The sequence below is a fragment of the Typopeltis vanoorti genome, chromosome 17, assembly GCF_054136105.1.
Source record: "Typopeltis vanoorti isolate ZY-2024b chromosome 17, IOZ_Tvanoo_1.0, whole genome shotgun sequence".
In the NCBI taxonomy this organism is placed as follows: domain Eukaryota; kingdom Metazoa; phylum Arthropoda; class Arachnida; order Uropygi; family Thelyphonidae; genus Typopeltis; species Typopeltis vanoorti.
In genome coordinates, this window is record NC_143565.1 from 96,009,952 (window position 1) to 96,035,402 (window position 25,451).

At 38.6% G+C, this 25,451-nt stretch overlaps 1 protein-coding gene across 5 annotated transcripts in view; it reads left to right on the forward strand.

The window, feature by feature from the left end:
- The window catches only part of Ars2 (arsenic resistance protein 2), a 394,921-nt gene that overhangs the window by 290,540 nt on the left and 78,930 nt on the right, over positions 1 to 25,451 (forward strand). For all 5 annotated transcript variants that reach the window (XM_090407032.1, XM_090407029.1, XM_090407033.1 and 2 more), the window contains one exon: positions 13,175 to 13,328. In XM_090407032.1, the coding sequence (XP_090263158.1) occupies positions 13,175 to 13,328 (154 nt within the window). The remainder of the gene's footprint in view (positions 1 to 13,174; positions 13,329 to 25,451) is intronic.

A 25,451-nucleotide genomic window follows, 5' to 3' on the forward strand; every position in this document is an offset into this window, starting at 1 on the left:
GTTGTTTACAAACTCCACCTGTAAACACCTTCAAGGTCAGTGTCAAACGGACCGACAACTTCAGACGAGCTTTCGCTGCCCAACGAAATAGGATTAAAAGAGTGAAGTAAGAGAACAAAGAAACGGTCAGTGCAAGTGAAAGATCAAGAGATTGTGCCGAAATGTTCAGGATCCAATATTTTCATGCAGGGATCCGAAAGAGGATGAATAAAGAGGCGTTGGACAGAAGAATGGATATCGGTTTTCCATGGTCGTCTATCGGAGTTCCATCGGATATCAGCCATCAAGGACGCGACCTTCTGAAGAAGTCTGAAGGGACAATGAGAGAAGCCGATCCGTCAGGCAGAGACTAGACCTGATGACAATCTTCGCCAGGAGCTATTTTTCGGGGAGAGGAAATTTTGAGCTGGGAGGAACTGCTCTGTTACGTTAAACACGCACGCATCCCTCATGCCGAACCCTTTCGCCCTAAGTGCCAGAGAGACAGTGTCCCAGAAGCCATCAGCTGGTGTATGAAGGAAGTCAAAACGTGACATAGAAGGAAAAGTCAGAACTCCAACTCGAAGCCAAGGCCAAAGAATAAGTATGCACAGTGGGTAGCAGCCCTAAAGTGAGTTTGATCCTTTTATTCTGTTTTGTGAATTATAGAACTTTAATAGTGGATTGTTAAGTTTAAGGGTGTTGAATTTGGGCAGAGTCAATGAATGAATTTTAATGTTTGATAAGTGATTGAAGATCATGTATGTGCTAGTTGAAGGTTAGCAGTTTGATAGCAGTACAATTGCCTTGGATATTAATTTTTAATATTGGAAAGGAATGAATATTTATGTGTCATGATAATCTTGAATTGAAAGTGTATTCTAACATGATAGTTTTTATTAAGAGTTAAACTGAGAATGTCTCTTTAATGAAATTATAGTGTAAATTGTTTGGTTGTAAATAAATGTATTTTTCAATTGTCAATAGAGTGTCACCTGAATTTTAATTTTACGATGCACTGTTCCGAAAAAAATTAGAGCCTAATTTGCGGGAACCCAGGAGAAAAATAGCGAGAATGATTAGTGGCCCACTACTGTAAACTATAATTAATCGGAGGTAATTTGTGTTTAAAGGGGAAACTACTGGACGCACTTACCATATCTTATTGCTAGGAAATGAACATCGGTGGTGCAGTTTATCAGATAAATTTTCTGGTGTTCGAGGAATAAGAAGCGAAGTGTGGAGGGCAGTTAGTAGAAAGGGAGTTTATGCATTAACTACCTTACCGGCCATTAAAGATTAAATACGCACCCTCAAAACTTTGTATCCATCATAAATTTCAATGTAATATCAATGGTATTACAATTTTAATATACACTTCGCATCCATGGAAATGTGGACGTATATATACGTCCTGGCCAGTAGCATGGTTAAGGGAAAATATATATATGAAGGAATAGAACAATATTACAAAGGCACTGCAGACTGCATAGAGCATAAAGTTAAAGATAGAGTAAAGGTAAAGAAAGATAACGATTATCGAGATTGAAAGAGACAGGAATAAATTAAGTTTGAGATATAAAAAAGTAAGATAAATAAAAATAATAAACAAAATACCCCCCCCCCCCCCAATTACAATATAACAATGATTTCCATAATAACATCAGAGGAATTAGTAATGGATCATAATAATTATCTCAAGCCTCTAGTAAATTTCTTCATTTTTGAAGGTAATTAAAGCTGTAGAAAAATTAATAATAATTAGAATGCATTCGAGTGAAATTTCAAGAAAGCTAGCTTTGTAGTTATAAGTGAAATGAGAACCATTAAGTGGAGGCATACATATCAGGAATTTGTTGATGATGATGTGAAAGTAACATTGAAGAACATCTTGCATAATTAATGTTAAGATTATTCCAAGAAGCAAATTTCACAATAAATGTGAAGTTGACTAGTTTAATTCGGTAATGGTTACCTGAAGACAACAGTCAAAAACAAGAGATCAGAATGAGATTGACAATCTGAGTCAGCATTGTCAAAGTACCTCAATAAGGAATGTAGTCACCCCTCACAGCGGTACAGTGCTCACAATGATATTTCATACTATTTATAATGGTGTCCAGGAGCTCAGTTGGTAATAACAACCAATGCTCCTGCAAAGTCCCTCAAGGTTTTGGTTATGGGGAGATTGAGAGCAGCAACACATCTACCTAGTGCATCTTAGACATGCTCAAAAAATATTTGAGAAATTTTTCCAAAATTTCCCGAGTTCTCAAAAAAATTCATTCTACTAAACAACTGATTTAACAGATTAATATTCATTCAGTTTTTCCATATAATGCATATGTATGGTGGATATTAATAACAACTAGTATTAACTAAATTGCTCATTAAACATTGTAAAGCCAAATTTGAATTATAGCTACATAACCATGCAGAGATTAATTCCAAAAGTTTTTTTTTGTAAAAAAGGAACAGATAATATAAATAACATGTAATATCAGGAAAAATTTCCAATTATCTGGGTCTAGTTGCAGATATGTATATTTTGTATGTTGAACACTGGTTGGTTAGACGGTAGAGGGAAAAAAAGGCTACTTAACAGAAAGGAGTTCCCTAATGTGATGATACAGGAAACAGATTGTTGACGCATTAAATCAACTAGTAATTGAGGAGGTTGAAGGTAGAGATGACATATCTCATTTGTGTTAAGTAGATGTTTTTCACCATTAATCAGGCGCTGCTTTTGATCATATTCAGTGAATCACTGAAATTCAAAATGGTACCCTCTAAATGGAAACATCCTAACATATTCCAGTTCATAAAGTGGAAAGTTTAGACTAGTTAGTCTCATTAATGATATATAAGGTAATGGTAAAACTGATTAAGAATTATATCCAGAATATCCTTGATAGAGATCACTTATTGAGTAGCCCGCAACTCCGTTTTGTTAAGGGAAGATCAGTTATGACAGACCTCTTTATTTTCTAAATAGGTTATGAGGAAAATAGGCCAGATTAATGACTGTGATCTAATTGATTTAGTTAAGTAACAGAAAGTTGTTTCACAAGGAGCATTTTAAGACATTTTTATTTTAATATATAAATGAATATATGTATGCATATATGAATTAATATATTTATCTTCTTCTTCTTCTGCAGCTTTTCCCACTTAAGTAGGGTCATTATTTGTAGTGAGTCTCCTCGAGAACCTCCTGTCTTGGGCTGTAGTTCTTCATCCTCAAGTCCTCCTCCACCATCTCCCCCCATCACTTCTTTGGCCGCCTGTGCTTCCTCCTCCCCTGCACATCCATCTGCATGACCCTTTCTTCCCACATACTCTTCCTCCCTCCTCATCACATGACCAAACCATCTCAACCTTGCCTCCTGTATCTTTGCTCTTATTCTTGTTGAGAGGCTTATACGCTGGTTAAACATGATAACTAATATTTAAGGAATTGACAGCGTATACTAGAAATATAAATTAAATAAACTTTAATATATACTTTCCGATATTTCGGCAAACGTCACGTTGCCATCTTCTTGGGAACTTAATACAAAGACACGTGCACACAAGTACTAATAACAGCAAATGAGACTGAAGCTAGGAAGCTAACGTTTTCCTCAAGTCCTGATGGTGCCCCCTGGCAGGCTATATTGGTAGTTCTTGGCCTTTGGGCTGAAGTTCTGATAAAAGTTTCCCAAATTTGGGGCAGTCTCATGCATCCAAATTTGTTGAGGTTTGGCATGTTACTAAGGGCCGAGGCTGATTCCATGAATAGTCTTTCATACTTGAACTTGCTGCGGTGTATTACTGTGGCTTTCTTCCATCTTATTCTGTGGCGAGTATCCAGAGCGTGGTCTGCAAGCCCAGAGTGGCTGTACTGGTGAAATCGGATGTAATCCTTGTGTTCTGAGATTCTGATATTTGCTGTCCTGCCTGTTTGGCCAAAGTAGGACAATTTACAGCTGCAAGGGACCTGGTATACACCAAGTAGGTCTAGGGGAAGTGGTTGGTCTTTAGTGGAGCGGATAAGGGATGCCAGTTTTCTATGCAGTCTGTAACAAGTGGTCAAGTCATGTTTTTTTAAGATTTTATTGATTTTTTCCGAGGTGCCTCTGATGTAGGGAATGGTGATGGATTTAGAGTAATCTTTTTTGTGAAGGGGAGGGGGTGGTGGGTTGTGGATAACTGGGTTAAGTATTTTTTGGATTTTTTTGGGGGGGTAGCCATTGGCTGAGAAAGTGTCACGGATGTGATTTAGTTCAGTGGTTAGGGCTTGATCATTTGAACAGATTATTTTTGCCCTGTTGAATAATGTCTTAATAACTCCATATTGTTGTGGGGGGGGGGGGGGTGATGGGATTGTTGGTGAATGTATCTGCCTGTATGGGTGAGTTTTCTATAAACTGAGAAAACCAAGGTTCCATCAGGTTGGCGGGTGACTAGTGTGTCTAGGAAGGGGAGATTATTGTTTTCCTCTTTTTCCAGGGTGAACTTGATTCTAGGGTTTTGGTTGTTTAAGTGTGTTAGGAAGGAGAGGAGTGAATCCGGGCCATGTGGCCAAATAGCGAAAACATCATCAACGTAGCGAAGCCATATGGTAGGTTTTTGTGGGGCTGAGTTTAAGGTTTTCTCTTCAAACGTCTCCATGAAGAAGTTGGCCAAGGGTGGGGAAAGTGGTGAACCCATGGCTGTCCCCTCTATCTGTTTGTAGAATTTTTCCTGCCAAATGAAATAGCCTGAGTTCATTGTAAACTGAAATAGGGCTGAGATATTGTCCTACTTTGGCCAAACAGTGGAAAGGACAGCAAATATCAGAATCTCAGAACACAAGGATTACATCATATTTCACCAGTACAGCCACTCTGAGCTTGCAGACCACGCTCTGGATACTCGCCACAGAATAAGATGGAAGAAAGCCACAGTAATACACCGCAGTAAGTTCAAGTATGAAAGACTATTCATGGAATCAGCCTCGGCCCTTAGGAACATGCCAAACCTCAACAAATTTGGATGCATGAGACTGCCCCAAATTTGGGAAACTTTCATCAGAAGAACTTCAGCCCAAAGGCCAAGAACTACCAATATAGCTCACCAGGGGGCACCATCAGGACTTTAGGAAAACGTTAGCTTCCTAGCTTCAGTCTCATTTGCTGTTATTAGTACTTGTGTGCACGTGTCTTTGTATTAAGTTCCCAAGAAGAAGGCAACATGACGTTTGCCGAAATATCGGAAAGTATATATTAAAGTTTATTTAATTTATATTTCTAGTATACGCTGTCAATTCCTTAAATATTAGTTATCATGTATCTTTGCTCCTAAGTTCATAACTTTCACTGTTCCCCTTACATAGTCATTTCTCAGACGATACTTTCTGGTCACACCACACATCCACCTAATATCATCTCTGCTACCTCCATCCTGCTGATGTTATTTTTCCTCAGGGCCACAGTTTCCATAGCATACGTCATAGCTGGTCTCACTACTGTCCTGTAGATTTTGCATCTCACTTCCTTCTCAGCCTCACCATCCTCTTTCATTGTTGAACCTAAATATCTAAAGTCACTGGCCATCCTGATGGCATTTCCTTCCAGCTCCAGATCTGTCCTGGCTGCCATCCACTTTGCAACACATATACTCTGTCTTACTTCTGCTCAGTCTCATACCTCTCTCTTCCAGTACTTTCTTCTAACTTTCCAGTTTAGCTGCCACTTCTTCTCTTGATTCTGCACACAGCACGATGTCATCTACATACAACATAGTCCAAGGCACGTCTTCTCTCACCTCCTCCGTCACCACCTCCATCACAATATTAAACAGGAATGCTGACCCTTGATGCAAGCCAACTGTCACTGGAAAACTTTCTGTCTCTCCCAGGCAGGTCTGAGCTCTTGTCTTCACATTTCTGTACATCCCTTGCACCAGCCTGACATATTTTTCCGGTACCTTCTTCTCCCTCAGACACCTCCAGATTTCTTGCCTTGGCACTCCATCACACGCTTTCTCCAGATCAATAAATACCAGATGTAGCTCCCGTTGCTTCTCTCAAAACTTTTCCATCATTTGCTGTAACCCGAAGATAGCATCTGTCATTGATCGACCAGGCATGAACCCAAATTGCTCCTTTGCAATCTCCACCTCCTTCCTCAGTCTTCCATCAAGAACCTTCTCTAGGATTTTCATTGTGTGGGACATCAACTTTATTCCTCTGTAATTCTTAGTCTTGTGCATCCCCTTTACATCTTGTAGATGAGGACAAGAGTACTTTCCCTCCATTCCTCGGGTATCTTTTCCTGTTGACAAACTTTTATTAACAGGTCCCACAGCAATTCTCTCTTCCCCCAGTGCTTTCCATGCATCCACTGGGATCCTGTCAGGGCCCACTGATTTTTCATTCTTCATCCTCTTTATATCCTCCTTCACTTCCACTCTACTAATGTTCTGCACCATCCCCTTATAAGGTTCCCCATCTTCTCTGTGAGTCATTGCATTTTCTTCATTCAAAAGCCCTTCAAAGTATATTCTCCATCTGTTTCTTATATCCACATCCCTCCTTAATAAACTTCCTCCATAGTCTTTGATCTGCCTCACATATACAATGTCCTTTGATACCTTATTTCTACATTTTGCCAATCGATAAATCTTTCTCTGTCCTTCCTTTGTTTCTAATTGATCATAAAGGTCTTGATATGCCATGGCCTTTGTCTATGCAACAACTCTCTTGGCTTCTCGCTTTTTCTCTCTGTACTCCTCTTCCACTCTTGACTTGTCACACTTCTACTTTGCCTTTCTCTTAGCCGTCACTCCTTCTTGTACAATATTATTTCACCACCAACCCACCTTCTACTCTCTAATCTTTCCAGATGTTTCACCAAGCACCTCAGTTGCACAGCTTAGAATTGCCTTTGAATTCTGTCTCCACCAATCTTGTACACTTTATAGTCCATCCAAAATCCCCTCTAACATCTTCTCCCTAAAACGGTTCCTCACACTCTCTTCTTTTAAGTGAAACCACTTAATTGTCTTCCTCCCATAGCTTCCAAAGGTTCTTATCTTCGACCTTATTACAAAGTCTGTGCACCGCAGGCGGTGCTGCTGCGCCACTTGATCTATTGGGATTACCTTACAGTTTGTTACTGCCTTAAGATGTTTTCTTCTAGTCAAAATGTAGTCAATCTGTGAACTGTTGTTGCCATTTCTAAATGTTATTAAATGCCCCCCCCCCCCTTCTTACAGAAATTGCCAAGATCAAACGCTACTGCGAAGGCAAAAATCCTCTCTCCTTCCTGGTTCATCATTCCCACTCCATGGCTGCCATTCACCCTTTCACAGTCCCTATTCTGTCCCCCTATGTGTTGTTCAAATCTCCTCCAACAATCACCATCTCGTTTTCTTCCAATTCCCTAATTTCTTCATCTAGCATGTTCCAAAATTAATCTTTCTCTTCTGCTGTACAGCCAACTTGTGGGGCATATAAACATAAGACAACCAGTTGCTCTTCTCCAAGACCCAGTTTCATTCTCATGATCCTGTTATTCCTCCTACCCACTTCCAGCTTCACCCTTCATTCTGCTACATGCCACAATTTCAACACCATTTCTTCCCTCTTTATTCGCTTCAGAGTAGAACAATTTATACCCATCTCCTAGTTTCTTTGCTTTTTCCCCCTTCCACCTTGTCTCCTGCATGCATAAAATGTCCAACTTCTTCTTCCTCATCATGTCTGCCACCTCTCTTCTCTTTCCAGTCATGCTTCCAACATTCTCTCCACTTGCTAGGCTCGCTTCTTTAACCGCACCTGCCCTTGATGTGATAGCTCTCCTCCACTTCTCACATCTGTAGGGTGATGTGGCTGCACATCGCTTAAGGGGTATGTCCTAGCCCTTGTATCACTTTCTTTTTGACTCATTTGATCATAGCTAGAGCTGGCAGTGAAGTTTTACGACCGGATGCTCTTCCTGGCATCAACCCTTGCCATTTATCTGGGCTTGGGACTGGCACCTATTGGGGCTAGCTTTCCCCCCTTCGGTGGCTGTATAAGGTGAAATGACATAGCAAGATAGGAAAGATTCACCCCAGCCCTCGAATACTCTAATAGCATTGGGAGTAAGGAGCAAGAAAAGAAGAAAGAAGGGGAGGGACCAGTCTACAGATAATATAACAGATGTATGTTACATGAAGTAAGGCATGGTCCAGCATCAGGTACCTCAGGTTTGTCATACCCATACTCACTAAAGTGAGCCCATGAGGAATTAATTAATATATTTATAAATGAATATGTTAAAGATAATATTTTTGTTTTGCTTAATATATTCACAAATCATTTAGGTTTAAATATTATGAGTAAAATTTCCCCTTTGGTGATTGCATGAATTTTGGTACAGTCAATTTCTTAGATCACATAACAGTTGACTAGCAAGAGAGGAATTATTATCATATGGACAATCTTTGTGTGTGCATTCTAAATCCACATTTTTTTAAAAATTCCCTCAAGCCAGAGGAGCAGACTTTTGTAGTGTATGATTTGGACATGTTTTCCCCTTTTTGGTCTTGCATATGGAGAAATGGGCAAGACAAACCTAATCTTATAGTTACTTAACCGATTTCGTGAAACATGCCTAATAAATTCAATTGTAACATTAGCATAAGATGATGCATGCTGTTATTCCTACGTCTTCTACTACTACTTTTATCATGTTATCTCTACTAATTACTATTGCCAAATAATGAATGTTTTATAAATGATGCGTTTTTATAATTTTATAATATGGACCATTAGTATGCATACTAATCAGTAGATCAGATTGCCCGATTTGACCACAGTGACAATATTCATTAACATCCAACAGATAGTTTTAAATAGAACTATACTGTGGAGAGAAATTTCATATGTTGTTTTGAAATAGGGGTAGGTGTATCATCATCACTTTCCTGATATGTATCCTCAAGGAGTGTTCAGGCTACTATGACAGCACCAGTGGTGCACCCAGGGAAGGGGCCCTGGCTCTCTCCAAAAGAAAAAGGAAAAAAGCACTAGAAAAATTTCCAAAAATCTTTTCCTAATTAAAATTCTTTTTTTTTATTTATGTTGCGTCGTGTCTTCTATTTCTATCTTCTTCTTCTTCTTTCACTCTGCCTTATCCCATGTTAAATGGGGTCGGCGCACCAATCTTTAACCTTCCTCTTCCAAGTTCTCCGGTCCAGAGCATCCTTCGGACTCCATCCTTTCTCCCTAAGATCCTCTGTCATCTTATCCCTCCACCTGAGCTTGGGCATGCCTCTTTTCCTCCTTCCCTCCAACTCCATATACTCCACTCGTTTACCAACATACTCCTCACCCTTCCTCTCAACATGTCCAAACCACCTCAGCCTACTTTTCTCTTCTTGCCAATTGGTCCCACCTTAACCGTCCCTCTGATGTAGTCATTCCTTATCCTGTTCTTCTTTGTCACACCACTCATCCATCTCAACATCCGCATCTCCGCTACCTCCATCTTCCTCTCCTGTGCCTTGGTTGTAGGCCTCGTCTCTGCACCATGGAGCATCGCCGGCCTCACCACCATCTTATAGAGCTTTCCTTTCCTCTTACAACTCACTCTCTTGTCGCACAGGACCCAGCTCATCTTCCTCCAATTCATCCAACCGCATGTTATTCGGTGCTGCATTTCCTCATCCAGGTTACCATTCCTCTCGACAACCGACCCAGGGTACTTGAATTTCTTCCCTGAAATTAGCCTTTCACCCTGGAGTCGTATGACGATATCCTCGTCACTCCCCGTTGACATATATTCAGTCTTCACCCGGTTAATTCTCATGCCGCTCTCCTCCAATGCCTTTCTCCACTCTTCCAGGGTATTTTCAAGCTTCTCTCTCAGGATGATTCGCATAGAACAATGTCATCGGCAAACAGCATGCTCCATGGTGCCTCCTTCTTGACATCCTTTACTAGTACATCCATGACCAGGTCAAAGAGGTAGGGGCTTAGAGCTGACCCTTGGTGTAGCCCTATGACAATAGGGAACCCTTCTGTCATGCCGACACTAGACCTGACCTGAGTTTCTGTTCCCTCATACATCTCCTTCACCAACCTCACGTACTTCTCCGACACCCCCTTCTTCCTCATACACCTCCATACCTCCTGCCTGGCCACTCTGTCGTATGCCTTTTCCAGGTCTATAAACACCATGTGCAGATCCGCTTGCATCTCTCTATATTTCTCCATCAATCGCCTTAGCGCAAATATTGCATCCATTGTCCCTCTTCCTGGCATAAATCCAAACTGCTCCTCACCAATTTTCGTTTCCTGCCGTAACCTTGCTTCAATTACTCTTTCCCATATTTTTAATGTGTGTGACATCAGCTTGATTCCTCTATAGTTGCCACAGTCTTGAATATCTCCTCTTCCTTTGTAGATTGGGACGAGAATACTTTTCCTCCATTCCTCTGGTATCTTTTCCTGTTGGGCTATTTTACACATCAGATCCCATAACATATCCACGCCCTCACTGCCCAAACTTTTCCACACTTCCCCAGGTATCTCGTCTGCTCCCACAGCCTTTCCATTCTTCATTTTTCTCAGTACCCAAACCACTTCCTCTCTACTTATGTCTTGCACCAGTCTCTCATTTACCTCTCCATCCTCGCACCTCTCTCTTGGATCCTCATTTAGTAGTTTTCGGAAATATTCTTTCCATCTTCCTCTGATTTTGTCCTCATCTTGTAATACTACTCCTGAGGCATCCTTTATCTGCTTGACTGATGTTATGTCTTTCGAGGCCTTATCTCTGGCTTTCGCTATTCTCAACAACTGAGCTTGGCCACTGTTTCTCTCCAGTTCTTCATAAACCTCATCAACTGCCCTCGCTTTCGCCCTTGCCACAGCTCTCTTTGCATTTTTCTTTGCTAATCTATATGCCTCCTTGTCGGCTCTAGTTCCAGTCATGTCCCATTTTTTCTTTGCCTCTTTCTTTTCCTTGATCTCCAACTGCACCGCCTCATTCCACCACCATGCCTCCTTATCCTCAGGTGGTCCCTTTCCTGATGTTATACCAAGCACCTCTTCTCCAATTTTTCTAATATTCTGACTATTAACGTCCCACCATTCTTCCACGTCCTCTGGTAACTTCATTTCTTTCAATACCTCATCTTTAAACTTATTCCTTGGTCCTTCCTCTTCCAATTTCCACCACTTTATTCTCCTCTGTACCCACCACTTCTGTCTATTCTTCTTTTCCCCTTTTATATCACAGTCTACCACAACCAACCTGTGCTGTGCTGCTACACTTTCTCCATTATAGTGTCTTCTATTTCTATACTACTTATGAATTAGCGATCATTGCAGATGCTCAGTCATAGGTCGTATGCAATGCGTAGTGTGTATTCTCAAATCGCCTACTCAACTCCCCCCCCCCCCCCCCCCCAAGATTAAATCCTGAGTGCTTGGCCCCCTCCAAGATTAAATTCTGTGTGCGCCACTGGACAGCACTATATGATTAAGTTTACATTATTATTAATTGCCTATCAACAATTTCCTTCCAAATTAATCTATAACTTGTCAGCACTCTAATTTTGCCATATCTAACATTGTATACTGCTAATTTGGTGTTTTTGCCAGTTTCTCTCTTATTCCATTTAAATGTATTCAGCTGACTGTCTTGTTTATTCAGTTCTCTATTTCCTAATTTAATTTGCTATATTCACTAAAAACTGTATAAATGGCCAAGTATTTTACTTTGTCTATAGGTTTTCCATTGAGAATGAGTGCAGCTGAAGTTTTCTATGTTCATGCATATTTTCAGTCTTTGTCTTTTCATTGCTGATTTTCATTCCATGTTTGATACAGCTGAAATTCAGTTTAGTTAGAGAATCATGGAGACTTGCACTGGATGTGTTTAGGAGTACAACATCACCCATGTAAAGCAAAGAGCTAAGCTTGATATCTCCGATTCTAAACCATTTTCTATCATAATGTGCATCCTTGTCTTATAGCTGATGTTACATCAAACAGTCATCCTGTATTTTCTTCAATTCTAATTGGTGACTTACAAGTTAAATATAGCTATGGATTGCTCTGTATAATGTTCCATTTACTTCATTGTAGTGTTTTGAAAAGTTTCCTCTGGACACCTTGCCATATGCCATTTCTAGATCTACAAAACTTAAGTAGAGATCCTTATTATATTCCATTGATTTCTCAACTATTTGTCTTAAAGTGAAAATCTGATCTTGACAGCCTCTATTTGGCCCGAACCCACTTGTTCTTCTCCAAGTTTCTCTTCCACAATCTTTCTCAATCTCTTATCAAGTATGCTTGCATGAATCTTACCTGGAACACTTCATAGAGAAATTCCTCTATAATCCTCACATTCAGCTTTATTCTCTTTTTTTCTTAGATGAGAACTATGAGAGCTCTATTCCAGTGATATGGAATTTGACCAGGCCTTGTGAATTATGCAGTGCTGCAAAACCTTTATGCCTCCATATTTGAGCATTTAACAATCTTTCAAAAAATATACTTTTTATGTGGTAAGGATTTTCCCCCCATTTTTATCAGTTTTTTTTTTGTGTGTGTGTGTATTGTAATTTTTTTTAATTTTTGCAGTCTAGAAACCCTGCTCCAGAGACCAAACATGGAACTTTTTCAAGCCACTTCAGTTCTTCAGTAAGTGAGACAGTGGTCTTACACAGGGTGATAAAATTCATCTCCCACACATATATTACTCTAGACATCTAGGATATCCTTATCTTTGGTTTTCATTTCACCATTATCATCTTTGATTCCTTTTGCAGTATTCTGTCCTTCATTTCTTCCAGTGGAGGAAAGAGGCAACTGTATTATCTGTGCATTAGTGTATTATCTTGGTTGGTTTGGCTGTTTTGTAGGATGAAAAATTTGATTTTTTAGAATATTTCCTCCCCATCCCCTCTGTACGAGACTCACTAACTTGTCTTCAGATGACAAAAACCTCTTGAAGGCTTTTTTCATCCTAGACAGGATTCAAACCCAGCTTATTCCATCTGGAAGGCATCATCAATACTAACTGAGCTACGGAAGCTCCAGATATGACATGAGGTTAAGCATTAATTGGGAAATTACCAAAAAGATATAAAAAAAAAAAGTATTGTTTTGGAAGTTTTAAAAGATACATAAATTTAATAATTTAGTACATTTTTGGTTTTTGGTTTCTTACAGGTATTAGACCGTCTTTTGCTGTACTTGCGTATTGTTCATTCGGTAGATTATTATAATCATAGTGAATATCCCAATGAAGATGAAATGCCTAACCGATGTGGAATAATGCATGCAAGAGGGTCTCCACCTACTAGTAAAGTTACTCAGCAAGAGAGTAGGTCATTTTGCTTTTGCTTCTTCTTTGCATTCTAATAATATAAAGTGATTGTTGCTGTAGTTATTATATCAGATTTAATTAACATTTCATACTAAATATTAAATTACTTTAGGATAGAAGAAAATACATGTATTGAATTCTTAATGCTTTACTGATGTGCTTATGTTCATTCTGATATCACATCATGGGCTGGCTAATATCTGCTTTTTTTTTGTTCTCTTGCTCAGTATTTCTGTTCTCTTATATGCCTCAATTGCTTGCTGCCTGTTTCTGCTCTAACTCAACAAAACCAACACAAAGAGAAATAATTAAACAGTAGATTTAATCATTCTGATATTTCATCTCTATCATAGAGATAGAGACATCTTCAAAGACAAATATTAAAATCATAGTAACACACGCAAAACAAAAAGTGGAAGAGGTCATTAACATTTCATACTAAATATTAAATTACTTTAGGATAGAAGAAAATACATGTATTGAATTCTTAATGCTTTACTGATGTGCTTATGTTCATTCTGATATCACATCATGTGCTGGCTAATATCTACTTTTTTTTTTTTGTTCTCTTGCTCAGTATTTCTGTTCTCTTATATGCCTCAATTGCTTGCTGCCTGTTTCTGCTCTAACTCAACAAAACCAACACAAAGAGAAATAATTAAACAGTAGATTTAATCATTCTGATATTTCATCTCTATCATAGAGATAGAGACATCTTCAAAGACAAATATTAAAATCATAGTAACACACGCAAAACAAAAAGTGGAAGAGGTAAGATTATTTTAAACCTAAAGTCCTATGAGAAACATCCTCTATTGGTGCTGTTGAGCTTGAGACCTAAAAATTTGTGTTTCCCAAATCTTGGGAAGTTTAACACAACCATATTTATTGAGATTAGGTTGGATTTTTTAAATCTACTGCTGATTCTAAAAAAGAGGCTTTCAAGTTTGTGCTTACTGTGATGAAGCATAGTAGTTTTATGTATTTCTTGTGCTCATCAGGGTAGATGTTGGCAGATCTCCCAGTTTGACCATAATATGACAAGTTGCAAGAATAAGGAACCTTGTAAACACCTGAAACAGAGAGGGGGGGGAAGTAGATCCTTTAGGAGAGTGGTGAAAGAAGCCAGCTTCAAACGAGACTTGAAAGGCAGTGAAGAGATATTTCTATTATATTAAAGTTCTGGATAATTTGTCTGAAGTGTCCCTCCATATATAGGGAATACCATTGGCATTACTGTAATCTTTATGTTGAGAGGGATGTGAGGAGGTGGAAGGGACAGAAATTTATAGATTGTTTTTCCATTGGTGAATAAAAGCGAGTTCCATTGTGAGGGAAACTTAGGTGGAATAGAGGTTGGAGGCTCTGTTGAGCAAGCATTCTGATGACATCATATTGTTGAGAGTAGGGAGATGATGGAAAAGTTTGTATCTATCTATCTGTGTATGCATGTGTGTGTGTGGGGGGGGGGGGTCTTTAAACTGAGAAAGAAAGAGTGCCATTTGGTGGACTTGTGATCAGAGTATCTAATCTATTTTCTTTTTCTATAGTGAACTGGATTCTGGGGTGCTGGCTGTTGAAGTGGAGGAGAAAAGAGTCTAAGGTGTCTGAGCCATGTGGCCCAATAGAGAGCACATCATCAATATATCTCAGTCACATAGAAAGATTAAGAATGACAGTATCAGGAGCAAGTTTGTCCAAATGCTCCATATAAAAATTGGCCATAGAAGAGGAGAGGAGAGACAGAAGACACTTCCCTTTGGAAGTGTCTTCTATCTCTCGAAACTTGGATCCACTACACACCTGAGTCCAAGCAGCAGTCAAAACAGTGGACAATGCCTGGTGAAAGAGCACCGAAAAAAGCGAAGACCATTTTGTCAGTTGGGAAGGTGATTACCACTGTCTTTTGGGATTCCTTAGGAATTATCATGATAGACTATTTGGAAAAGGGTAAGACAATAACAGGAGTCTATTATGCGTCATTGTTGGAAAAAGTGCTCGTTCCTCAAGACAATGCACCATCCCACACATTGGCTGTGTCGCAATGGCAAAATTGCATGAATTGAGGTTTGAATTCGTTCCGCATCCACCGTATTCTCCAGACTTGGCTCCGTGTAACTTCTTCTTGTTCCCAAACTTAAAGATTTGGCTCAGTGGGAAAAAATTTTCTTTGAATGAGGATGTTATCAAGGCTGTCAATGACTATTTTGCACAATTTCACAAATCCTAGTTCTTAGATGGGAGGATGAAAAAATTGGAAACTTGCTGGACCAAATGTGTAAACCTCGATGAAGACTATGTTGAGAAATAAAGATGATTTCCCCCCCTCCAAAAAAAAAAAACTTGTTTAACTTATTTTTTTTACCAAACTTTTCAAACAACCTCATATTCCAAGGGTCAGAAGGTTAAATAATCCGCGCGGTTAGCCTAGTGGCTTTGCGCTTGGCAACCATATGCCTGGGGAAGGAGTGTCCTAGGTTCGATTCCCATCGGAGACGTGAGGAGCTGAAGGATCTTCCTCAGCCATAGCCAAGTTAGTCGGTCTTGGGTGCGGACAGTAGGGTTTTTTCCGCCAGTTTACCTGGTGTTTTTCATCCCGCAAGCAGGCAAACCGGACCCTTGAACGCACAGGGATACAGTCAAGAATACCTTGAGGCATAGAAGTGACCATTCTATCCTCGTATTTCGGTTACGAAATCCAAGCATGCTTGGAAGGTTGTGGGCCTTAAAGGCCTGTTAAAGCCATTGGGATAGATAGATAGATAGATAGATAGATAGATAGATAGATAGAAGGTTAAATAGGATAGGTGTGAATGAAGATATTAGGCATGCAATACAGAGGGAAAAGGCATTATGGAGGCAGCATAAGAAGAGTTGGTATTAATCAATTACATAAGGATTACAAAGAACAGGCAAGGAGGGTGACTTGGTTGGGAAAGATAGCAAAAGCGAAGTATGAGTAGCAGTTAGCTAATAAAGCCAAAAACAATCCTAGGGAGTTCTTACAATATATAGCCAGCAAAAAACAAAAAAAAAAAGATTATGGAAGGATGACATTGATTGGAGAAAATGGTATAAGAATAACTGCTGCAGAGGATATAGTTGAGATATTTAATGAGCAATTCATACAGGTCTTTCATTCTTGTGAATGTGACATCATGGAGTGTTTGAGAGCAGTTGATGATGAGGAGAGATTGACTAAGTGATAGATAGTAAGAGGTATATGGGGAATTCAGCAAACTTGATGTTAATAAGGCTGAGGAATTGATAATATATCACCATGTATTGAAGGAATGTGCCAAGGAGTTGGCATCTGCCTTGACATATTTGTTTAATATGAGTCTTGCAGTCGGTTGAGTTCCAAAGGAGTGGAAGGAGGGCAAGATTGTGCTGCTTCATAAGGGAGGTGATAGAACTCAAGTATCAAATTATAGGCCTATCTGAGTGTCAGGTGTTGTTGTTAAAGTGTTGGAGAGGTTGGTGAGAACCAGGATCCTGGGTTGACAACAATGGTATTATCTTTCATGGACAGCATGGATTTACTAAAGGGAGATCATGCTTTAATAATCTACTTACTTATTACAATAAGGTGATTGCTTCATTGGACAGAGGAGAGGATACAGTAGTATACTTAGCTTTTGCAAAGACTTTTGATAGATTACAGCATGATAAGATGATAGCCAATCTAGAGCAGATCGGGTTAGATATTAGATTAGTGCATTGTATCGGAGACTGGCTATCAGCAAGTTGTGTATGGGGGAGCAATATCCAGGTAGAGGAAAATCACTATGGTGTGCCTTGGGGATCTATTATAGGGCCATTGCTATTTAACTTGTATGTTAATGATATTGGCGAAGATTTGGATAGGGATATTCAGTTGTTTGCAGATGATGCAAAGTTGGGATGAACTATGAAGAGTAGAGAAGATGTGTGGCATTACAAGAAGACTTGAATAGATTGAGTGGAATGCCAGTTCAATGTTACAGAATGTAAGGTTTTAAATTTTAGGAAACAAAGATGAGATGTAGAATTTACACTTAGTTGAGATATATTTTTGAAGGTGGACAAAATAACAAATCTTGGGGTGATGGTGGATAAGGATCTAAAATTTAGAAGACACATTGCCAAAATTGTGAGGTCAACAACGAATTTTGGGAATGATGTGGAAGACAGTAACTTGTAGAAGTAAGGTCTTGTTTCATTGTATAAGGCTCTGATTAGGTCACACATGGACTACTGTGGGATTTGGTCACATGGTTTTCAAAAGGACGAGATATTGGAATAGGTCCACAGGCAACTGACTAAAGTAGAATCATCTCTGGAATGTCGAATATGAAGAAAAGTTGAGAAGATGCAATTTATAGAGTCTAGTGGATAGGAGGAAGAGGGTGATATGATAGAGACCTACAAGTTAGTAAGGGGTTGTTATGGAATCAATGCTGAAGAAGTTTTACTGAAAATGGTGGGAGATCAGGGTAGAATAAGGAGGGTGCGAACAAGGGAATGAGAAGCAGGTTTTTTTGCATGCAGAGTTATGAATGATTGGAATGCCTTATCTGAGAGTGTGGTGTCCGCAGAGAAATTGAGTGTGTTTAAGGTATAATATGATGAGCTTTGTGTATGACTAAAGGACCTCCTATATGAGTCTCTGACTCCATGGAGTCTTAGGTAATAATAATAATTCAGTATGCGTGGTAGTGATCTGTTGAAAGCAAAGCTAGCACTTCTATAGATGTGGAAAGCTTTAGGCGAGTGAAATTTTATTTTAAACTTGATGCAGGGTCTGAAAGCCCATGAGCACTCTAACAGAAACTGTGGTATATGGTAAACTCTGAACCTTAGACTGATTCCAAGATGTTCAAATCCATACTTCCCACTATCTTCCTTGTAAATTGCAATTAAATTAGAATTATTTAAAATTTTAGTATTATTACAAACTAATTCCAGATCAGTTATTCTAAAATCCTATGAAAAGCATCCATGACTGATATAAAATAAATAAAAAATATTATAATAATAATTCTTACTGATTGGATTCAGCCTAGAAATACATTAGAATAATCTAATTTTATTTCATTTTGTCAAAAGTTTTATTTTGTTAATCAGTATTATCAAAGGCTGCAAAGCCAAATGCATATTTGTTCATATGGTTAGACTGTAGCATGGTAATTGTTGTTATCGAACCAGTCATAACTGTGTAATTGTTTCATGATTCATGAAATATTTTTTATTCCCACTTCTATATTACTTTTTTTTTTTTGGTAAAGCAACTAGCAACTTCTTCTGCAGCTTGTCCCACTTAAGTAGGATTGCTGTTTGTAGTGAGTCTCCTCCACATCCAAGTTCTTCATCCTCAAGTCCTCCTCCACCATCTCCCTCCATCTCTTCTTTGGCCGCCCATGCTTCCTCCTCCCCTGCACATCCATCTGCATGACCTTTCTTCGCACACACTCATCCTCCTTCCTCATCACATGACCAAACCTTCTCGACCTTGCCTCCTGTATCTTTGCTCCTAAGTTCGTAACTTTCACCGTTTCCCCTCACATAGTCATTTCTCAGACGATCCTTTCTGGTCACACCGCATATCCACCTAAGCATTATCATCTTCACTACCTCCATCCTGCTGATGTTATTTTTTCCTCAGGGCCATAGTTTCCATAGCATACGTCATAGCTGGTCTCACTACTCTCCTGCAGATTTTGCCTTTTAAATTGATCGGCACCCTCTTATCGCATAGCACTTCAGCCATCTCTCTCTCTCTCTCTCTCTCCAGTTCCTCCATCCTGCTTGTATCCTGCATTCCACTTCTTCTCAGCCTCACCATCCTCTTTCATTGTTGACCCTAAGTATCTAAAGTCACTGACCTTCCTGATGACATTTCCTTCCAGCTCCAGATCTGTCCTGGCTGCCATCCACTTTGCAACACATGTACTCTGTCTTACTTCTGCTCAGTCTCATACCTCTCTCTTCCAGTACTTTCTTCCAACTTTCCAGTTTAGCTGCCACTTCTTCTCTTGATTCTGCACACAGCACGATGTCATCTACATACAACATAGTCCAAGGCACGTCTTCTCTCACCTCCTCCGTCACCCCTTCCATCACAATAATAAACAGGAATGCTGACCCTTGATGCAAGCCAACTGTCACTGGAAAACTTTCTGTCTCTCCCAGGTAGGTCTGAACTCTTGTCTTCACATTTCTGTACATCTCTTGCACCAGCCTGACATATTTTTCCGGTACCTTCTTCTCCCTCAGACACATCCAGATTTCTTGCCTTGGCACTCCATCATATGCTTTCTCCAGATCAATAAATACCAGATGTAGCTCCCGTTGCTTCTCTCAAAACTTTTCCATCATTTGCTGTAACCCAAAGATAGCATCTGTCATTGATCGACCAGGCATGAAACCAAATTGCTCCTTTGCAATCTCCACTTCCTTCCTCAGTCTTCCATCAAGAACCTTCTGTAGGATTTTCATTGTGTGGGACATCAACTTTATTCCTCTGTAATTCTTAGTCTTGTGCATCCCCCTTTACATCTTGTAGATGGGGGACATGAGTACTTTCCCTCCATTCCTCAGGTACATTTTCCTGTTGACAAACTATTATTCACAGGTCCCACAGCAGGTCAATTTTCTCTTCCCTCAGTGCCTTCCATGCCTCTACTGGGATCCTGTGAAGGCATGGAAGGCACTGTCTTCTTATAAGGCTCCCATCTTCAAAAGCCCTTCAAAGCATATTCTCCGTCTGTTTCTTATGCAACTATCAGTGATGATGATTTTTTATCTTTGTCTGCTGTAATTGGACCAATTTTGTTATCAAAATGACTGAAATTATAATAATAATTGCTTTCCCAAGACTTGATACAATAATGAAATTTGGTATTTATCATCATCATCATCATCATCAAATTCCTGCCATGTACCCTCAGGGGGTGTACAGGATATGACAGTACTACATGAAAAAATTACATCATTACTAACTTCCTATCTACAATTTTCCTCCAAATCAGTCTGTTACTTGTCAAGACTCCAACATTATCAGATCTTATATTTCTATCATCTAAGGCACTTTGTACCGTATCAATCCACCTATATCTTGGTCTTCCTCTGGGTCGTTTTCCTGCCAACCTGGCAGAGAACACTTGTTTTGCTAATCTTTCCTCCCCCATTCTATTTAAGTGACCATACCATCTGAGATTAGCTCTGCTAATGCATTCCTGGATGCTGACAATGTCAAGTTCTTTCCTAATATCCTCATTTTTAATATGATATTGCCATTGATGCCATCTGTTCACGCCTCTAATCTTTCTCAGGACTCTCATATCTGCAGTCTCTAGTCTTTGGTCAAGTGTTTTACTTCTGACCCAGCTCTCAGATCCATAAGTTAAAATTGGTTTGAACACAGTCTTGTATACAGCTAATTTAGTGTTCCGACTAATTTCTTTCTTATTCCATATGAATTTATTCAATTGACTTCCCACGAAACCAGCTTTGCTGATTCTGTTGTCTATTTCTGTATTTAGTTTACCATCTTCAGTAAAAATTGTGCCTAAGTAGCTGAAATGTTTTACTTGTTCCACAGGTTCTCCATTCACAACACAGTTGACATTTTCAATGATTCTGCCTATTTTCAGTGTCTTTGTCTTTTTATTGCTGACCTTCATACCATATCTATTACAACAGCTATTCAATTTAGTCAGAGAATCTTGCAGGCTTGTAGCGGATTTATTTAGAAGTATAACATCATCCGCATAAAGCATAGAGCTGACATTAACATCTCCAATTTTGATATCAGATTTAATACCACATTCCTTCATAATGTGATCCATATAGATAATGAATAACAGAGGGGATAATGTACATCCTTGTCTCACACCAGATTTAACATTAAACCATCTTCCTGTACTTCCTTCAATTCTAACTGCTGACTCACAACTCAAATAAAGACTAAGTATTGCTTGATATAATGCCCCATTGACACCATATAACTGCAGCGTATTGAATAGCTTCTCTCTTGGCACCTTGTCATATGCCTTTTCCAAATCGACAAAACTTAAATACAGATCTTTGTTATATTCCCATGCTTTCTCGACTATTTGTCGTAAAGTGAAGATCTGATCCTGACAGCCTCTATTTGGCCTGAATCCAGCTTGTTCTTCACCAAGCTTTTCTTCCACAATTCTTCTCAACCGTTTCTCAAGTATACTTGCATAGATCTTGCGAGGAACACTCAGTAGGGAAATACCTCTGTAATTCTCACATTCAGTTTTATTTCCCTTTTTATATATGGGTACTATGAGAGCTCTACTCCAATCATCGGGAATTCGTCCCTCTGTCCAGGCTTTCTGAACTATGCAGTGCAGCCACTGTAAGACTCTTATACCACCATACTTCAGCATTTCTGGTCGAATATCATCAACTCCTGCTGCCTTTCCACATTTCAAGCCTTTGATGGCTTTTTCTACTTCAAGTATGGATATGTATTCCTGACTGCATGCCTGGTCAGTGTTTTTTATCACTATGCTGTCATCACTGCTTGTTTCATTTAGCAGTTTTTCAAAGTAATTACTCCATACTTCAAGGATATCTTTTTCTCCTGTTTTCATTTCACCTTTATCATCTCTAATTCCTTTTACAGCACTCTTTCCTCCATTCTTAAGCTTCTTCAACAACCTCCAGAATATTTTGCCACCTTCTTGATATTTATTTTCTATATTCTTGCCAAAGTCCTCCCATGACTTTTGTTTAGCTAGTTTTACACACTGTTTAGCTTTCTTACATTTGTCTCTGTATTCTGTAAGAGTAAAAGCTGACTTATTTGCCAGGAACTTTTGATATGCTTTCTTCTTTTCCTTCACTGCCTCTTTAACTTCCTGTGTCCACCAGGGAGTTCTGATTTTTTTATCCTTGCACACAACCTCACCACATGCCTCTCTGGCAGAATCAATCAATGTTTCCTTCAGAGTTTGCCACTGAATCTCCAAGGTTTGATTCCTGTTCTCAAACTCTTTCATTTTCTTTTCAATAATATTTCTGTATTTTAGTCTACAGTTCACATCTGAGAGCTGCTCAACTTTTATTCGCTTTAAAACTTTCTTACATGTTATTCTTTTCAATATGAAATTCAATTTTATCCTGCTCAAGACTAAATAGTGATCACTTCCAATTTCAAATCCTCTGTACACTCTGGTGTCCTGCACCAGGGAGAAAACATCAATATCAACAATAACATAGTCAATGAGACTTTTCTTATTCCTAACCTCTTCTCTCCATGTGAATTTGTGCACATTTTTATGTTGGAACATGGTGTTAGTAATAACCAGTCCATGTCCTGAGCAGAAATCCAACAGATATTTGCCATTATTATTAGCTTCCAAATTTTCCCAAAATATTTTTGTATGTCTCACAATCATTTCCTACTCTACTATTTAGATCCCCAACAAGGACCAACTTTTCCTTTTTCATTGTGTCAGTTGCTTTTTCTAAAGCCTCAAAAAATTCCTCCACTTTTACCTTAGTAGAACCTTCTGTGGGACCATAGGCACAAATAAGTCTCATTGTCCAGTTCCCCATTCTCATATTTGCCCACATTACTCTACTTGAGACTGACTGCCATTCAAGAAGATTAGCCTCGTATTTTGTGTTGAATACTATGGCTACTCCTTCTTTTCCTTGATTGTCATTGTCATTTGGTATTTATGATCCTTATTAAAATTTGTTTCAGTTAGACTATTTTAATTGGTTAAAAAAAAATCATGTCTATGGTGCATAGTCCAAAAATCTCTCTATGTTCAATTGAGATAAACAATTGTGTCATTATATAAGATGGCTATGATACAAAATGTTGCTTATTTTATGATTGATTGCAGTCATTTCCTTAGTTATTTTAAAAAGAACTCTAAGAAACCGTATGATCTTGTTCAGTGCATTATTTTCCAAACAACCCACAGCCAGCCTTTAGTAAACAAGCAGGGCAGTATGCCAGGAGAAATCTTAAATCTAGAAAGAGAACTTGAGTAGATGATATTGAATAAAAGTTTAAATACAGTGCTGTAAAAGTTTTGCCAGTGCCATTATGTACACATAATGGCCACTGAATCAGAAACTTATTTAATCCTATGTTGGTCCTCCTTTAGCCCGAATTACAGCACATATGTGGTTTGGCATAGAATAAATAAGGTGTTGGGTTGCATTTACATCTACAACATACTAGGCATACACCAAATCATCAGATTTGACAAAAGCAAACTTTGCTCTTGGATCTGTTTATCTAACATGTTCCATACATTCTCAATGGTTGACCATATTCGTATTTGAAGCAAGAATCTCAGATCTCTTGCCACCCAATTTACATAGCCTTTCAAGTCATTCGTGCCCACCCCAAGTAGCTATTAAATTGTATTTTTTTAGAATTCTGGAAATGGGTTCTGAGATGCCAGAAATGTGTGGGATTGGAACTTGACATACTGTTTCCTTGTTATTTGAGCTAGGATTATAAGAATTACAAAGCTGTCATGTGGTTCCTTTTGAGAAGCCTTTGAGTTTCATATATCATTTGATGTTTAATAGTTCCTACTGTAATAGTTCGGTGTTGAACAAATAGTATGAGCAATTTGCAAAAGTTACATAAAGTAAAACCTATTGAAAGCTCAGATTGGCAGCTCTCTCTCATTCATAAAAATTCTTTTGATTTTCTAAATAAACTAAAAAATGTTTCCTTACAACCCACTGATATAATGATTAACTTTGATATATAGACTTTCTCTTTGCAAATCTTCCTCTTGGGGATACACTGTATCCTGTGGAAATGCTACTTTCAGAAGCATATCCACAAGATATAGTGAAATTATTCAACTTTGTTATGCACTTCGGATATTTTATTTGTCAAAATAAGGTTTACAGTCAAGATGATGGAACCACAATGGGAAGTCCACTCTCCCCTGCACTTCCTAACTTTTATTTAGAACACATCTTTTTCTCATCCATGCACCTTTAGCCTTCATTTTAGGTTCATTATATAGACATTTTTGCTATCTCTCCTCATAATGAAGACACATTACCTACTCTTTTTTATTTTTTTATATAATATAGGTAATCTACATCTTCAAAGTAAATTTACTATAGAAATGGAAAAAGACAACAAATTGATCTTTTTAAGATATTCTGCTCACCATCAAGTGAGCAGAATCACTCACATTTATCAAACCCCCACTTTCAATGGTGATCAACATTAAACAGCAATTGGCTCACCATCCATCAGAGAAAACTGGAATTATAAAAACTTTATTGTGACATGCTCCTACTATTTGTTCTATACCTCATCTAGATACAGACCAGAATGTGCTATGGTCTGTAACACGCTTACTTCACCATCCGAACTTAAATTGGAATGACTGCCTCTCTCTCTCCATCTAAGATATGGGAAAAGTCTTATTAAAATCACATATTAATAATTTTTTTTAAAATAGCTAATGAATAATTAATATTGCAATATTCCCTAAGTTATACCATTGCATTGTTTTATGTATAACATCATACGGCGCTCTTAATTTTTCAAATCAATCCATTGTTTCTATTCTGCTTTATAATTAACTATTGTCGTCACTGATGATGGCCTGTAATATTCAGGCTGAAATATATTGCCTTAAATAAATAGCTACTTATTCCTGTGTGTGTGTGTGTGTGTGTGTGTGTGTGTGTGTGTGTGTGTGTGTGTGTGTGTGTGTGTGTGTGTGTGTGTTAATTTAAAGAAACCTCTCATAGCACGGGTATCTCTTAAACAACATTGGTCAGTTGTTACACAGAGGAAGTTCTGTTTTTCCATACAGGCCTTCTCAGATGAAGGCAATCTCGTTCCTGACAAATTAGACTGTCTTATGACCACAGTTACACCTCTTAGATAAGCAATATGAGTTATTTTTTTAGTGATTAAATACCTGGGATGTCTCACCTTTTAAGAAACCAGTCAGCTCTACTGTTTTCAAAATTTGGGCTCTAGCAAGACAAGCACCCATAATAAGCTTTTATCAAACTCTGAAAGATCCTTTGTTTTTCCCCTTGTGATCAACACTATAGATGATTACTAACCAACAGCATTCTTAAATAGTTGCCTGGATCATG